Source organism: Tetrao urogallus (assembly GCF_951394365.1).
Source record: "Tetrao urogallus genome assembly, chromosome: 2".
Taxonomy (NCBI): Eukaryota; Metazoa; Chordata; class Aves; order Galliformes; family Phasianidae; genus Tetrao; species Tetrao urogallus.
This window is the reverse complement of record NC_136814.1, coordinates 80,343,104-80,361,372: the sequence shown is the minus strand read 5'-3', so window position 1 is coordinate 80,361,372 and position 18,269 is coordinate 80,343,104. Positions and strand designations below refer to the sequence as shown.

Below are 18,269 nucleotides of genomic sequence, written 5' to 3'. Positions count from 1 at the left end.
CAGAAACCCACCACAAGTTCATTCCTTATGCTTCTCGGCCTTTTTGTTCCTGCTGACAGGAGTAAGTCTTGGCTTACTCAGTGCATCACAGAATGCACCAATACAGTGTGCCTGTATTTGTGTTACTCAACCTAGAAACCACCTTTTAACAAGAAGAAAGCACCGCACAAGAGCAATTTTTAAGGCTTAGATACAGCTGAACATTAATCCTAATTTTTTAATCCTGACTTTTACTCTTCAGAAACAAAAAATGAGATTCTGCTTTACTTCAGAACACACTCAATAAATGCTCTTTTCTTATCCCACAAGGCCCATATGTATTTTTTCTTTCCTGAAAGGTTAATATTAACCCAAAGAACACAGAGACATAGCATTGAACTTTGTTTTAATGGTCTCAAATTCTGTGACAGATTTTTGGTCAAGTTTCCATTTTAAAAAATTTATCGATTTTAAAGACTAATAACTTAAACTGCCACGAAACAAATGGTCCACAAACATTCCTTTCCTTCTGAAGCTTTTACGATGCATTGTAATCATTAACCAGTCTTTTACTATTAAACTTAAATGGCCAATTGAGACAAACAGTTCTGAGACCGTTCTTCCACCACTGATTACGACTGAGGTGGCAGCTGATGTACAGAATTTTCATTTAGCCTTCTGGGCCTTCTGAGCAGACTTTGTGACCTTGCCAGCTCCACCAGCCTTCTTGTCGACGGCCTTGATGACACCAACAGCAACTGTCTGCCTCATATCACGCACAGCAAAACGACCTGAAAACAAAAACGTGTTTCATGACTTCCTTCTCATAGCCCACAGCATTGTCTGCATAGCAACAACGTGCAACAGTGGCTAAGCAAGCAACTTCTGCTTGAGACTGGGATTATCGTTCAGCTACTCTAGCAACAGCACAACCGTTATCCCTGCGTTTTGGTTTCATTTTGAAATCACAATTGAATTTACAGCTTTAAGTTATTATTTTATGTAGAAGACTGCATCCCAATACCAGATATCAAGGAGTGCCTTTTCCAAAGCTCAACATTAAGCACATTTTAGGAAATGCCTTACCCAGAGGAGGATAATCAGAGAAGCTCTCAACACACATGGGTTTGCCAGGAATCATATCAACAATGGCAGCATCTCCAGATTTCAGGAACTTCGGGCCATCCTCCAGCTTCTTGCCAGAACGACGATCGATCTTCTCTTTGAGCTCAGCGAATTTGCAGGCAATGTGAGCAGTGTGGCAATCCAGCACAGGGGCATAACCAGCACTGATTTGGCCAGGGTGATTCAGGATAATAACCTAAGAAAGTGAGCAATTACGTTACACCAGGGCAATTCTGAAAAGCTCCCCACAAGCTGCTGTGACTTAAGAGAGCCACAGCTTTCATGTATTTGCTTAAGGCAAACCCTATCTCATAGCACAAGTCTGTATCACCTTACAGCTTAGCCCACTGGTAACAAAGAGCAAGGTTCTGTATTTCACAATCTAGACCTACACTTCTAACGTCTTCAAACAGTTGCAAAAGTCACCTGTGCAGTGAAGCCAGCAGCTTCCATCGGAGGATCATTCTTGCTGTCACCAGCAACGTTCCCACGGCGGACATCTTTCACAGACACGTTCTTAACATTGAAGCCAACATTATCACCAGGCAGAGCTTCGCTAAGGGCTTCGTGGTGCATCTCAACAGATTTCACTTCAGTTGTAACATTGACAGGGGCAAATGTGACCACCATGCCTGGCTTCAGGACACCAGTTTCCACACGGCCAACTGGTACAGTACCAATGCCTACAAAAGAGAAGTGAATTCAGAAATCCAATTAAGACATTATACCCTTATGGAGAAGAGAAGAACATTTCAGGCAAGATTTTGATACTTCTCACTCAAGTTTCCAGGCAAACAGTAGCATTTCTGTCCCACACACGAGCACTGTAGTGAACACATACCGCCGATTTTGTAGACATCTTGAAGAGGCAGACGCAGAGGTTTGTCAGTTGGACGAGTTGGAGGCAGGATGCAGTCCAAGGCTTCCAGGAGGGTGGTTCCACTGGCATTGCCATCTTTCCGGGTAACCTTCCATCCCTTGAACCACGGCATCTGTAACAAAACCAGCCCAAGCATCAGTTACTTGCCCATTTTAACAGAATGACGCTACGAACTGACTGATCTAACTCCTTAGCATCGTCTTGGTGCATTAAACACCACAGAATAAGAATCTGTAAAGTGCTAGGATTTCACACTGACTTCAACGTTTTGAAACACTACTACTGAAAAAAATACGCATTTAACTGTTGTTTAACTTATCTTAATAATCCTGCTAGTTTAATTTAAAAATATATGGAAAAAAAAAAAAAAAAAAAGAAACATACGTTAGAGCTAGGCTCCAGCATGTTGTCCCCGTTCCAACCAGAGATTGGCACAAACGCTACAGTGTCAGGGTTGTAGCCAATTTTCTTGATGTAAGTGCTGACTTCCTTGACGATCTCTTCATATCTCTTCTGGCTGTAAGGTGGCTCAGTGGAATCCATCTTGTTAACACCAACAATCAGCTGCTTCACACCCAGGGTGTAGGCCAGAAGAGCATGCTCGCGGGTCTGCCCGTTCTTAGAAATACCGGCCTCAAACTCACCAACACCAGCAGCAACAATCAGGACAGCACAATCAGCCTTTGAAAAGATAGAAAAAAAAGCCCTTGTTATAAAGCCTACACACGCACTAAAGCGCATGGGCAACTTCCCTGCTGTAAACCAGCCAAGGAGCAGTCTCCCTGAGCTCCCCACATCCTTAATTTTATTTCTTTACCTGAGAAGTTCCAGTAATCATGTTCTTAATGAAGTCTCTGTGTCCAGGAGCATCGATGATGGTGACGTAGTACTTGCTTGTTTCAAATTTCCACAGGGAAATATCAATAGTGATACCACGCTCACGCTCAGCCTTGAGCTTGTCCAAGACCCAGGCATATTTGAAGGAACCTTTGCCCATCTGTGAGTTTAAAACAGAAAAAATATATATATATATATATATTTATTTATTTAAATATATATTTTCATTTACTCATAAAGACCATGAAATATACACTAAAAAGCAAATGCTATAAATAGGGAGTGACTTATGCTGAAAGTTGCTGTTGCTTGTAAAACTCTGGCCTAGATTCACTTGGCACTACTACCGAGAAATGCCAACTGCTGTTATTTAACCTGTTGACACTTCGACCCTCTTGACAGCTTGTTAATTGTGCTAACACATCTTTATGATGGATCTCCTAAGGCTTAGTGCTACTATCAAGTGTCCACTACAAATTCTAGCCCTCTTACTAATGTCATCCGTGTTCCAATCAGTATTTTAACAACCACACAGCCCAGCATTCACTGGATTTCCTTCTGTTACGTGCTTATTAGGCGCTACTTTGTCTTCAAGAAAAAACAAAGGAAAATCAGAATATTCTCCACAGGTTCACAAACTGGTATCTTGGACTCTTTCATGTTGAGACAAGCTTGACCATTACATTTTCAACTAAACAGAAGGATGACACAAGGCAACAGCCTGAAGTTGTGCCAGAGGAGGTTCAGATTGGATATCAGGAATAATTTCTACTCCATAAGAGTGGCGATGCATTGAAACAGTCTGCTCACAGAGATGGTGGAGTCACTGAAGCGTCCAAGAAACCTGCTGACGTGGCACTGAGGGACATGGTTAGTGGGCATGGTGGGAATGGGCCAATGCTTGGACTAGATGACCTCTGAGGTCTTCTCCAACCTTAATGACTCTGTGATTCTAAACGCAGGCCAAGACTGAAGCTGGGAACTCCCGTTCTGATTCTAAGCATACAGAGGTAACCTTCAGGCTCTTTCCTTTATTCTACGCCTCAACGACTTCATCTCAATGTGACAGATTCAATGCTTTAGTACAATCACCAAGACAATCTCGACCTGTCTCTTTACAGCAACAGAACTTCCCAGTTTCCTTCTTTTGCCCCTATCGCCCCCCGGGATCCCACCACACTGCCGCCTCGCACACCTCAGCCGCCTCCTTCTCGAACTTCTCGATGGTCCTCTTGTCGATGCCACCACATTTGTAGATGAGGTGCCCGGTGGTGGTGGACTTGCCGGAATCGACGTGGCCGATGACGACGATGTTGATGTGGGTCTTCTCCTTTCCCATTTCGGATGGTCTTTAGCTTCTTTCTTCCGGCCAAAGAGAAACGACACCTGAAAGTTCCAGAAGGAATCCCAGTTACTGCGGCCGCCCCCGTCCCGCAGCAGCGCCGCCCGCCGGACGAGGGGGCAGAGGGGCCGTGCAGCCCCGGCCCCGCCCCGCCGGGGGGGGGGAGGAGGGGGGAAAGGGGAGCGAAGGGGAGGGGTGGGCGGTGACGGCCGCGCGGGTCCCCTACGGCGCGCTCTCGCCGTCGCCCCCTCCCCGCAGCGCGGCCGGGCCGGGCAGGGGCTGGAGTGGGGGCTCGGGGCGGCGGCGCGGCCACGGGCGGCGCGTAGGGCGGGGCCGCCCCTCTCCTTTGTGTGTGACTCACCCCACCCGAGCCGCCGTCCTCCATTTTGTGAGCTGGCGGCAGCAGGAAGAGCGGGCGGCCATTTTTTTTCTCGTGTCCCGGCCTCCCCCTCCCCCACCGCGGCGCCGACGGCGCGGCCCCCGGGGGTTCCCAGCCTCCACCCGCCCGCGGCCGAGCACCGCACGCCGCGCCCCAGTGCCGGGCGGCTCCGCGCTAATCCGAGGCGGCGGTACGGCCCCGCGCGCTCGTGGCCGCGCTGCCTCGCGTGGGTCCTCAAACGGGACGCGTCGGCTTTACGCCTGCGCTCGCCCCCATCCGCCTCTCATCTCGCTTCCCCCGCCGCCCCCCGCTCTACCGTTCCCACGCACCGCTCCGCGGCACGACCCCACGCTCACGGCGCAACGAGGCTCCCCTCGAGCAGCCCCGCGCACACCCTCCCCTCTCCTCCCCCAGGCCCGGCCTGCCCCGCCGCACGCGCCTCACCCGCACGGCGTCGGCAAACCCGGAGCGGAAAAGAACGACAGCGTGAGCACCGCCCGTTATATACTCTGCCACGGGGCGGGGCCTCGGCCACACGTCACCGCTCCCGGCGGCCCCCGCGCATCGCCCCGCCCGGCAGAGGGGCACGCGGCGCTCCGCTGAGGAGCGGAGCGGAGGGGAGGGGCTGAGGCAACCGGTTCGGGTGGCTTGAGGGGTCCGGACTGCGGCCCGTGCCCCCAGACCGTACGTTGAGAGGTGTTGACAAAAGCCACCGAAGGTGCTGGCGGCCCCAGCCTTTCGCTTCTGAAACGGGGGCAGCGAGCAGTCATGAGGCGCCAGCAATGAAAGCCCTCGTGATTCCAGCAGGGTGTACTCACGTATAGAAAGCCATACAGGTTTTTGTGGGAAATTAATGCGAGAAGAGAAATAAATACTTTATTCCTTTAAAAGGATGTTTTCTTCTTCTTAGGGAATTTTATGCACTGTGTTAAAGTTACTTACGTATATTCAACTGTAATCCCATTCAGTTTTTGGTACGGGCTCCACAGAACATCCTGAGTTGGAAGGGACCCCCAGGGATCACTGAGTCCGACTCCTGGCTCCACACAACAGCACCCCAAATTCAAACCCTGTGTCTGAGAGCAGGTCCAAATGCTCCTTGAATCCAGCACTGCAGGCCCTACCCACTGCCCTGGGCAGCCTGTCCCAGTGCCTTCAGACCCAACTCCAAGTGTCCTCAGCTCAGATACACCTGACATTAAATCTGCCACAGGAGAGAGCACTAACCTTCACAATGTATGCAGTGATGTAGAAGTGGAATGTTTCAATTTGGCATTTTTCCATGTGAGATTAGAAAAAGCAATCTCCCCTCCCCCCCACATTTATTAAAAAACATGATTGTGAGACATGTTGGAGAAGATGCTGAGTTTCATATACACCTTTTACACACACACGCGCACACACACAGTTTCACCAAGCAAAGCCTGCCAAACGTCCAGACATTGTTAAAATAAATTCAATTATTTTTTGTAAGAATGTCATCTCATTCTTTTTCTTCTTTGTTTTTACACAGAAATTGGCGGGAGGGGAGAAGTGAGAGAGGGTTCAGCTTTCCTCAGAGCTAACGTTTAGGTGTTAAATCAGTGAAGGCATTTTATATGAAGACAGAGTACCAGCAGGGAAACATATTTTCATAAAGTGAGTTTTCATAGCTCAGGCAGGGGAATAAGGGGTAATAACTGGTAAGAAAACTGAGCACTTTGGGTCTCCTGTAAAGCAAAGACTGTTTGTAAACATGGCTACAAAGCTTTATTTTACAGGATGGTTTCAAGTTAGCTTCTGAAATATGTCTGTTGGTGGGGGTGTTTTTAAATGGACCAGTCTGTCCCAGTATCCGTTCTACTAAAGCACAGTTGAAAACACTGAAGTGACTTGTGCCTCAACAGGGAGAGGAGAAAGGAAATGTGTTATTGATTTGTTACATGGCCCATAAGAAACTGCACATTTACGGGATGTATTTAAACAAACTTCCATAAATAAAGGCATTTGGAAGTATGCATTTCTTAGGATGGCAATTTCTTTGGTATGTACGCAGCCAAAAGCCTTATGAATGTGTTGGATAACCTTTAACCATCTCCTAGTTAAGTCTTCAGCAGTTGTTTCTTTCCCTCCATTTCTTTAATTGGATTTTCAAAGGAGTTTTATCATTTCCTCCACAATCAGTCAAATACATGCTTTTATTCTCTCAACAACTAGCACATCTTTCCTCGTCCATCCTATTAGCAGAACATTCCTATTATCAATCTTGTAAATATTTATACAGCTGGGGACCTTCAGATATATGAGTATCCACACATAATTCAGTGGAAATGCATTCTGAAAAATCCTCTCAACTAACACAGGCAGGCATACACTGGCCAAAAGCCCGTATGCAAATAACCTGGAACAAATTTAACATTTTGCTAGTATGGCAAAACTAATCTCTTTGATATGAAAAGCTGATGGAGAAGCAGATAAAAGATGTCAAGAATGGCATGTCGTTTAGGCTTTGAAGCAGTGGTTATTAAACACAGCAGAAATAGGTGGGTTTTCTGGGAGGAAAAAAAACCCTCATTCTCCCTTGACCATCAACGAACACATGCTGAACTGAAATAATCTGTGTCCATACATGCCTGAAGTGCAAGAATACATACAAGTAGTCTCTTGAGTATTTGTATCATAGGAAACTATGCAATAACTACCATGTTTAAAAGGTTTTGAATCTCAAATCAGATGATATTAAAGTGAAGTCATGCTGTCATTATATCTAGGCCAAACATTCTAACTTTGGAATATAAATATTAACTAGATTTGGGGATCACACTGACTACAGCAGTATTAATTCCATTTTAATGTGTAGCTGCAGAGCATACAGGACGTACTGTATTTTAGGGCATGCTCAACGTTGTGCCTCTGAAAAATTTTAATGCATTCTTCTGTCTACACATGGAAGTAGCATATTTTTGATCAGGGTCCTGATCCTGTGCAATGATGAACATAGCCAGCAATACCTGACTGCTTTACCTACAACAAACAGGGCTGTTCAAGAGCATAAACAAGACTTCAGGAGCACAAACCTTCAAACACAGATCTGATGCATGTAGTTTTATCAAGCTCCATATACATACATCGAACAGGCAGCAAAATTTCTTGAGGGCACTTTCAGAAAGAGTGCTGGAAAAGTAGTCCCAAATTTACCAACAGTAGTTGGTGATTAGCAGAAGCTGATTCTAGTACACAACATTATTCTCAAATACAATTAACCACATGCTTACTGTGAAATGTTTTCTAATTACAGTTAATATTGTATGTTAATCCAAATGTTCACAAATTATAGCATGAGCGCACAGCTTTACTTCCATCTCTACTCCTTAATGCATCGATTCTTCATAGAATAAAAACCAACTACATCTTATGATGCAGATGAAGATTATGAGAATTAAGAAATCTTTCTCCACACATCATCCTCATACCTCCTAGCAGGTTTTACAATCATTGTTTAACAAATAAGAACAATTAATAGATGAACAACGTTATTCACATACCAAGAAATTGGACAGATAACATCCTTCAAAACAACAGGTCAACTGAACTGGGATGCTTGAAAAAAGCTTTTGAAAGTTATTTAGCTCTATACTAGTAGCCAATATTTTTATGTAAATGAAATTATTTAGTGAAAGGAAGGGAAAAGACAACAATATATACACTCCAAGTTAAAATCTTAGGAGACAGCACAGAGCAAAGACTTCTAATTGGATAAAGCCCTGAACAACCTTGTCTGATCTCACAGCTGACCTTGCTTATAGATTCAGAAAGCTGCATAGAAAGCATGAGAGTGACCTTCAAAAACTATCGAGTGTATTACTTGGATGAGTAAACATCTACAGTTTCCAAAGTTTCCCAGTAATTTAAAATGAGCCTCTTAAGAAGGCCTTGTTTCCCATAAAACAAGTTGTTCCCTGCGGGAAGCACTGCTGTTCCAGTTTCAGCATGTTCAACAGGTGAATACTCAAAATGGTCTGCCTTTAGAAAACCTTTTCAGCAATCTTTTCAAGTTTATCTTCAGCACAAGAAGGCTCACCTGTACTGAATGTTCAGCGTCAGCCTAAGTGTCACTCTGAAGGTGTTGTACCATGTGGGTAGGGACACTCAGCAGAGGTGGCCAGAACTAAGGGCTGCACTGAGACATACCCACCCCCTCCACCCTGCCAGAATGTCTGTTCCGTGGAGGCTGCATTACAGAACTGGAAGAGGAAAATATCTGAATTAAGGCAGATGCATTTTAATTGGAAAGAGAAGAACCTCACAGATGGCTTTTTCAGCAAGACTTTTTTTCTTCTCCCCTGGAACTGAGGAGATACGTGTAGAAAAATAGAGGACATCAGATCCAAGAAGTAATTGCTCCTTTAGTTCAGCCAAGAACTTGCAGACACCTGTCAGATCTTCACATTCCACACTAGGCTAACAGCCAGTTGACGACCTGGCTCCAGGCAGAGAGATGAGTTACCAGGCACCAATGTAGAAAAAAGGTGAAGGGCTGACGAACTAACCACCACTATTACAGAGAAACAACATAATTTGTTAAACTGTTCTGTGGTTTTACATTAGTGTTCTGCAACTGCAAGGAGGCTACAGCATTTGCTTCTTTTCCCTGAACGCAATTGCATTTTCACTACATCCCACCTCAGTTTGGGCATTTTAAATGAAGGTAAGACCTTCAAGGAATTCAATTCAAAACACAGGCTAAACACGAGCATAAAAGAATAAATAATGCATTGTGTACAGGGGCAGTTACTGAACTGAAAACCACTAGATGATGTCAGTTTGGCTCTTGTTGCAAATTTACCATTAACTTTTCCTCCAAAACTCCACCTCAACGCTCCAGTCTTTTGTGCTAAAAATCATTTTACCTGAACTAACTGGCTCACGCTTTCCTACCGATAAGCCTATGATGAAACTTCTAAGTGCAACTCAACTCCTCACCTACTGATCACACATCTTGAAGCTTTCTGCTTGGCCCTCTCCAGCAGCTGAGATTTACTCTGATAGCCTTGCTGAATGTTCAGGCAGGAGGTTAATTTTACTGCCTTGGGAGCTGCCTGTACACTCAGCAACCTAGAAGTTCACTGACTGAAAAGCTGTAATTCCTTGTTTTCGTATTGCAGACCTTTTGCATACCATCCTTATACCTCTCCCACTGAAGCGAGAAAAGGCAAATTTTCAAGGAGGGAGACAAAGTTTATAATTTGATTTCTTGGAAGTAGGTTGTTTTATACAAAGTAAGAAAAACTGAGATGCTGCTTAAGATTGCCAGCAAGAAAAACATAGAAGCGTTTGTGGTGCAAACCACTAAAATACATCACAAGCTGGAGAGAACAGAGGGATTGGCCAAAGAAGGAAGAAAGGCAGCACCCAAAACTTTTGCTAGTAAGAATTGCTCACTTGTGCTAGCGAGAACGTATGCAGATGAACATCCATCCAGAAGCACCATTCATTTTTCCACTCTCATCTTGATGCTGTTGTGGTTTCAAGTATTGGCATCACTCTGGCTACAGATCACCTTCCATTGCAATCACATTCTTGCTACGTGGTAATCAGTCACCAGAAGTGGTGCAAGTCAAGTCCTTCAGCAGCCTAGCTCAGATTTAGTTGCTTGACATTTATTCAGCAAAGTTAGATTTGAGACATGTAAATTTTGGAAAGCATTCAGAGAAGAACTATGAGAATAAAAGTAGATCTGGAAAACCACTTACACTTGTCTTGTTCAATCTGTTGAGTTTACCGAAAGGTACCGGCTTAGTCTCTGGAATTCAAAACAAGAAAGAAAATCCTATAAAAGAAGAATAATGAGTTGGAACACAAAGAGGATTCAAGACAATTGGTAGTTATATTATGGTAGGAATAGAAGTTGATTGCTTGTAATTGACAATGAACAAAGCAAACAGCTTACAAAAAGCAGTAATCCAATGAATGAAGAAGTGCTTAATATTTAATTTAGTTAAAAACAAACAACAACAACAAAACAAAGCACACACACAAAAGGAGAAATAACTGGATCCGAGAGTGGGGAGGCAGGAATGAGTGTGTGACAGAAAGAGGAGAGGCCATTTACTTAAAATTCTTTGTTTTTGAAGCTCAATGAATCTAACATGGTCTCCATGAGACCATGTATTTGGCAGACAAATATACCTTGGAGCCACTGCTGATTATCTTTGAAAACTATGCAATAGAGAAGGTCCCAGAACACTGGAAAAGTAGGAAAAAATAATCCTTGAAAAGAACTGAAAAAAAAAATACATGCACAAGCTGGGCTATCAAGGAGCAGTCAGTCTAATTTCAATTCCTGGAAAAAATGTATTGGAACAAATAACTATTTTTAGAAGATAGTAGGTTGATAAGCAACAGCTACAGACTCGTTAAAGCAGGCTGCATCAAACTCAGCTTCTACTGTCACAGGTTTAACAGGCTCATGGATGGAGAAATGTGGGTATCATTTAACTTGATGAAAGAGTGGACTTCTTACATGTGACTTAACAGAAGTAACTTCAGCAGACTTTGGTCAAAATAATGGAAGTGTGAGAGACCAGCTGAAAAACCCAAAAGCAATTGGTAGTACCACTATGGGAGGTTGTACCAAATCAGTTTCTGTGAACAGATGTTATGCCATCATGCAGATATACAGATATAAATACATACAAAAGTGATTTCAAATAGCATGCTGGGAGGAAGCTGAACACTTCAGGACCAAGAGCAGAATTCAGAGCAATGTGGTCAAGCTGGAAAAATGGTCTAAAATTAGGAAATAAATCAAGGTTAATATTTGTTGTTTTTATGGAATGGTTCTCTGCATAAACACAGGAGAAGCTGTAGCTACCAACTGGAATGAGGGTGAATTGTAAACTCAACATAAGTCAACACTGCCATACTCTTGTGAAAAGGCAAACATATTGAGATGTATAAACAGAAGTGCTGCAGGATGTGCAAGATAAACCTGGCAGCATGTTACAAAGCATTCATTCAGTGCTGGTTTCTTTATCAAAATGCAATGCTGGAAAACATGTTTGCTTCCTCCAGTGATTTCAAAACAATAACCAGAAGAATGATAAAAAAAACCAAAAACACAGCACACATTGTTTTCCCCGTGGACAGTGTTACTTTGATTGGAACTATCAACGAAGTGATGTTATGTGGGAGGTCAATCCATCCAGGCTGGTACTCCTCATAATCCTTTCCATAACAATAGTGAAAAAAAATGAAGAGCAGTTTTGCAGGGCAATCCACAGGAGGATGGCATTTCAGAGGTTAAAAGCTGTGTCACACACAGTACAAAGTAGACTTCGGCCCCTTTAAACTATGAACAAGTGTTGAGTCAGCTTTCAGCACTGAGGCCAAACCTCCCAATGAAAGCAGCCAGGGCTAACATGCCATCCTGCTCTGCCAGAGCCCTGGGGAACAGGCAGGGGACAGAATAGAGAAGAGGGGAATACTGATCATAGGAGATTTGATGTGTTAGCTCAGAGGTGTGGCTGTGCCACAAGCCAAGCAAAACCTAAAATATCCCCACAGTGGAAGCCGAAAAAAAAAAAAAATCTGCAAGCTGATTCATATTAGCAAGGCATGAGTTACTGTCCTCTGCTGCCCGGAACAGGAACTTTCCTTCTCTCAGCAGGAGACAACACAGTAATGCTGAATCGTGAACAGGAACCACGGGATCCCCACTGAGTAAAGCAGGCAGACCTCATGGGAGACTCCACACTGGATTTTTTGCAATTCCTAAAGCCAGCCTGAAGTATACAAAGCACTCTCTGAGTTTTTATCATGTACGCTGTTTTCATTTCGGCAGAAGATATTAAATCACCCCCTCCTCCGCTGTTTTACATGCATACAATGTCAATCACCATCAAAGACCTGAGTTTATACCACATACAGCTACAAGCACTGCAATAAGAAAACTCATAGGAGTGCACACAGACAACAGTTCCCCATCCCCATCCAAACTGCTCTATAGTATGCTTGTGTGTGTGTGAAGGGGGGGAATGGCAATTGTAAAGAAACGTTACTTTTTAGAAAGCACATCTTGGAGCCATCTCTAAATTTAGCTTTGCAGAGTCATTAAAGTGCAGTATCACTATTTATGGGAAATACTTTGTACTTGCTTTGGAAGCTCACGCATTCCCACTTACTTCATCAGGCAGTGCGGTGAGTCATGCAACCCAGCAACATATATGTACACACCCGCAAGAAGGAAGGAAGCAGAAACTGTTGCTCATTTGCTTTCCCCTGCCCTCCTGGGATCCTCTTTAGAAACAGCTCATGATAACGGCATTCCTCTGAAGCAGACAGGAATCATGGTGGGAGAAACTAGCTGTTAGAGAAGGGGCACAGATTCCTGCACTGGTGACAGTACAACTAGTACAGAGGTAACTCATTCTACTGAAGACTTTTGCAGAAAGAGGTGATTAAGAAGAAACTGACATTCATTCATCTCTGAGCTCAGTTGGAACTATACTGACAACCCCCAGAATATGAAAGAGAACATACAATCCAAAATAAATTCCGATTACTTCTCTTGAGCACACATTCATGCCTAGGAAGTTGAAAGGTGTCCCCTCGTGTCAGAGCTAATACAGCTGTTAATACCCACCAGAAGAATTGCTTTTCTCCTCTAATCTAGCCAAATATTTATTGCTTTGGATATAATGATGGCATGGTTGAAAGTTGTGTGGGAGCAGTGAAGCTATCCAATTATCTCGTTGGCCACATGACCTTCAAATTCAACCCATCATTTAGGTGACAAGGCTCAGTTACATCAGACGAGCTATAAAATGAAATTGTACCATTAATTATTCCCTTGACTAAGCAAAGCGACCATTGTAACCATCAAGGCTGAACAAGGCAGTGTCACATAGTACAGACATGCCTAAGAAGCCCAGACTGGTATTTCATGCTTAAACCTTAAGAAGATACGCATAATTCTTTAAAAGTCTCCAAGTATTGTCCATGGCAAGTCTGTTTCTCCAATGCTAATTTGTTCAGCATTTATTACTCTTCAGAAAAGTCAATAGTAACATGCACAAGATAAGGACTGTAATTTAAATTATACTTACTTCACTGTGCGCATGACTAGGTAAGATCAGACCTTCTTAGTCATCTCAATACCACCCTAATCTTATTGCAACCTCTGAAGTCTCATAATCCTGAGTTCTGATACAGATAAAATTCTTTCCTATTCTCTCTCTTCTCCTGCTATACACAAATACAATTCCAGCTAACAGGGATTGGAACTTAACAGTTTCAATACACTAACCCCTATGTTCTTAAGTACCTTTTAAAGAGTACGAGATATACTTTCTACTTCAATTTTACCAATCACTCTGTTCTTTCATTTTATTCTCTCTCTTCCAGAGATGATGCATTTTGACATTCAGTGATTGTTCAAAACAGTCATAATAAATAAATAAATAAATAAAAAATTAAAAAATGACTGCAGAAGAGAGAACATTGACTGGGATTACATAAACCACCATCTCAGTGCTTCTTTGAAATAGTGTGTGGAAGCAGAACTATGACAATAATCTGCACTGTGGCTTTGAAATGATCAGTCAAACCAGCATTATTTCCAAACCGTCGCTAATGCCTCTTCGACAGCTGTACAATGTCAACAACAAAAGTATCTCAAGTACTTTCTCTCTGGGAAGGCTTAGACAAGCAGAAGGCGGATCATGTCTGGAATGCAAGGCAACGCCTACATTGCGTTTACCAGAGGGCTTCCCCTATCATTTGTAGGGCATGGGAACACCTCCCTGAAGTTATCTATCTGTGAATGAAAACAGAGTAATCCTTTTAAAAATGCAGAAAGCATGAACTGAAAAAGAGAAACAATAAATGTGCTAAAAATCCAAATCTGTTTCTTAGTGCACAAATTACTGAAGATATCCAAGCATAACATGCAGTACACCACCATCACTTTACTTTAAAGATATGTACAGGATGTCTTGAGATGCTTCTAATCCTGATACTCCAAACAGAACAAAAATCACTCCAGCCTCCATTCAAGCAGCACTTGGTGGCACTACTTTTCAAGGATTATTAAGGTAAGCCATGGTGATTATATGGAATAGCATCCATTTATAATCCTGACATTCTTACAACATGTTACGCAGGTCTCTGTCTCCAAAAGTACCCACAAAGTTTAAATAAACCACCTGTCTGCACTGCAGTTGAGAGCAGTTCCCAGTAACCTTCCAGTAAACATGTCAAGGCTTCAAAATAGATACAAATTTTCCAATGGATGGATTTTGCAGTAGGCCTAGCATTAGTGCAGCTGAGGGTGCAAGTGAAACACTTATTAGGATAACATCTTTTGTGGTTAATGTGATGCATATGTAGTTTCTACCGCAGCATTAGCATTTGTCAAGAACATAACAGGAACCATAAAGATTTTTTTTAAGTTAATACACGTACATAAAGAAACCATATTGAGCCCTTTTCCATTAGGCAGGGGAAAGTAAGAGTACTGAGCACAGCCCTGACTACTGGGAAGTCACTATTTTCAGCAAAAGTGTGATCAGATACAAATGTAAGTGTAAAAACTGGCTATTGGTGCAATGATTAAGTTTTTCATCTCCTAGCTTGGTGGGATAAAATGACAGAAGGCTTAGTCACTAGAAATGAAGAAAAAATAACCAGAATAAATTCATTGCTTGATTCTAGAATCATAAACCTACAGAAAATCTATGGACTACTCACCTACATTGGTAATTACTGCAAGTAATACAACATACAGAAACTTCTGCCTTTTATTTACCTGCTTGTTAAGCAAAAGAGTTTTATCCATTGTGCCTATACCCACCTTTGTATCTTGTTTTATTTTTAGAAGTGAAAAGCCTGGATATTAACTCAAATATCTAATTACTACGAAGATTCACAGTTGATTTCATATATAGAATAAGAGAATGAAAACTGTTTTCCTAAATACTAAACACAATTAGGCCACACTGGAAATGTATTATGTAAGTGCCAATCTGCCTCTCAACTGGGGAACCGGGCTTGCACCATACAGATATCCTTAACAAATTTGTCATATTTAACTTTTCTTTTGAGGGTGATAATAAGGGTGAGGGTTCGACCTGAAGCCATTTTCATTGCGATCAAAGGCTGTGGGACACCATTACAGTGGGAGGCAGTTGTTTCAAGCACAGTGCGTGGGGAGCGGGGGCTGCAAGGAATACCTTGGGGCACAGAGAGGCCTACTTCTCTGGGAGCAGTTCTCATACTAAAATCGAGTGCAGGAAAGGTACTGCGTGAAAAGAGAAAATAAATGGTACTAATTGATTGGGCTAATTGTCAGCTTAGAGATCTAGAGATTCAACTAACTGCGTGCTAGAGGAAAAGTTTCCATCAGAACTGCCGCTGCCCACACGTGAGCTGCCGCGGGCTGGCTGTGAGGTGCGGCGCAGGCTGAGGGGCTGCCTGCTGTTGCTCCAGTCAGCGCTGCCCTGTCACGCACTCCAAATCCTGCTTTTGTGTCTCCTCTCTGCCAAAGCCGCTCTCAACAGCGGCCTCCTTGCCCAATGCCCTGAGACAAAGCAGCCTGCGCTGTACTTCATGACTCAGCCGAAATGAGTGCAGGAGCTGCAGCTAACTGCCCGCCCGCACTTGCATTTCATGATTCGGGAGAATTAAAATGGGCACAGAGGAAAGGGAAACCTGCAGAGAGGTTTATTTTTTCCTCCTGTAGGAAGACTTCTGCCCTTATAAAAGTTTGTTTGTACAGACTGCACGTTTTCTTAGCAGTGACACTTTCATTTAGGCTTCAAAGCACCACACTTACTATTTAACTTTCATTGAGCAAAAGTAGACAGATGGATTTAGTTTGGAATTTTGTTTGGGCTGAGTTCCTCCCCCTCTTTAAAAAAAATAAAATAATAATAATAATAGGATCCTCAGTCAGAAGCCAAGCCAGCTGCTACTTATAATTCAATTTCAGCAATTCAAACTGGTTGCTTGCATTTTGACCACTTGCTTACTACAGCTCCTGTATCCTTTGATGTCAGCACCCCGTTAAGAGCAGAGCTGGAGGAGGAATCACAGCTCCTGCGGTTTGTGATTTCAGTGTGTTCTTCAGACTGATTGAACAGGACAGCTATGGATTGATTTTCACAGACTGGCTCCTTCTGCAGTAAAAGGAAACACTTTGAATCCAGAGAATGTATGTGAACTTAGAGATATCTATTACATCTGAGCTTGAGTGAATATGTTTGGCATACCCTTTGACTAGAGCAGCCAAAAATTCAGCTGCCATCCACATCTAGAGACAGTTCTGCCCACACATTCATTTTTCTCCTTAAAACACTCTGGTTCCCCATTCTGGCGCTGGCTGCACACAGTCTACCTCCAGGACTTTGATACACAGCTGCTTGGTAGTCCTGATTTCTAGTTAAGCCTTTCGCAGTTCCACAGACATCACATATGTTCCTTGGCCTCAGATTTTGAAGATGACAGAGATCTGACAAGGCAGGCTGTCACAAAACAAAAACTGCCTCTGTTTTCATTTAATGAAAGGGGGTAAGCACCAATTTATACCCCACCTCACTGTGATAGGAGTTGTGACCAAGCTGATGCCTACCATCTGCCTGAAGGAATTTGGGCCCACTTCTGCCATAGAAGAGGCAAAAGAACTTTGGCTCAGAACTGAGAGCTGTGATTCTGTTGGTGGGAGCACATACTTCACTGGCCATGTATGACAACACAGCTTAACCACATGCCATCTCAATCACAGATCTGTCTTTTTACAGCAAAATACTTTAACAGATGTTCAGTTCTCAGCAGCAGCATAAAGTACCACTGGTATCAATGCAACTCCATGTAGGAATGTTAAATTAGCACTATTATCTCTGTGCAGATATTCTTCTGCAATCTGATCCTTCCCTACTACCATCAGTATCTTGTTTTACCTTTTCCCCCCCCTCTACTTTCAATAGCATGCATAGATGCTTAGCAATTCCAATAGCTATATATCAACAACTCAAATATCCTGATTTCCCACTCCCTTCACAATAACGGCCTTTAAACTTAAGCAAAACTATTTTCATAGCAGAAAATATTAACACAAGTAACTGCACAGGAAGTAGACTCAAAATATGCACATCTATCAACCTGAAAGAGACTACACTCATAATAGAAGCACTCAGGACAAACAATTAGGCCTTTCCACAACCATTCCCAATGAAAATGAACTCATAATTGAACTGGATAAGGATACTTAAAACTCATCAGTTTCACATCTTTAGTTAGGCCTGCAGAAACAGTGCTTGACTGTGCAAAATGAATGCCAGTTGACTGAGATGGAGTCAAGGGCAAATCAGATTCTGGCCAATAATTCATTCCTTCAAAACAGTTACTTGCCTTATTTTCCATCCTATCTATGTAGAGTAACCCACAACTGCTTTATTTCTACTGGACAGTACAAAAAAAAACCAAAATCACCCTCACTTTCATTTCAAACTGTTATATACTTCTCAGCTGAACAAAACAAGCATGCAAGATGAGTTGACCATGCATGGCATGCAAATCTGAAAGGTAGTCAAATCAAAACTAAATTTCACGTGGCATTAGTTTGTACTTTTATATAATTCAATTTCAAGACTGTTCAGAAGACAGACTTGATTTTTTTTAGTGTTATTAAAGGAAGTGTTCTCCTTCCCCTCACCCCTGCTTCTCATTGAAAAAGACAGTTGAAGCGTTTC

General features: G+C 42.9%; 1 protein-coding gene across 1 annotated transcript; it reads right to left on the bottom strand.

Moving 5' to 3' along the window:
• Positions 1–399: 399 nt before the first annotated feature.
• On the bottom strand, positions 400–4,160 carry EEF1A1 (eukaryotic translation elongation factor 1 alpha 1; the record flags this gene model as incomplete). Its single annotated transcript, XM_079532893.1, has 7 exons — positions 400–770; positions 1,066–1,300; positions 1,531–1,787; positions 1,946–2,096; positions 2,369–2,665; positions 2,802–2,981; positions 4,017–4,160. 7 exons carry the CDS (start codon positions 4,158–4,160, stop codon positions 646–648), a joined length of 1,389 nt encoding a protein of 462 aa, XP_079389019.1. The 3' UTR covers positions 400–645.
• Positions 4,161–18,269: the final 14,109 nt, after the last annotated feature.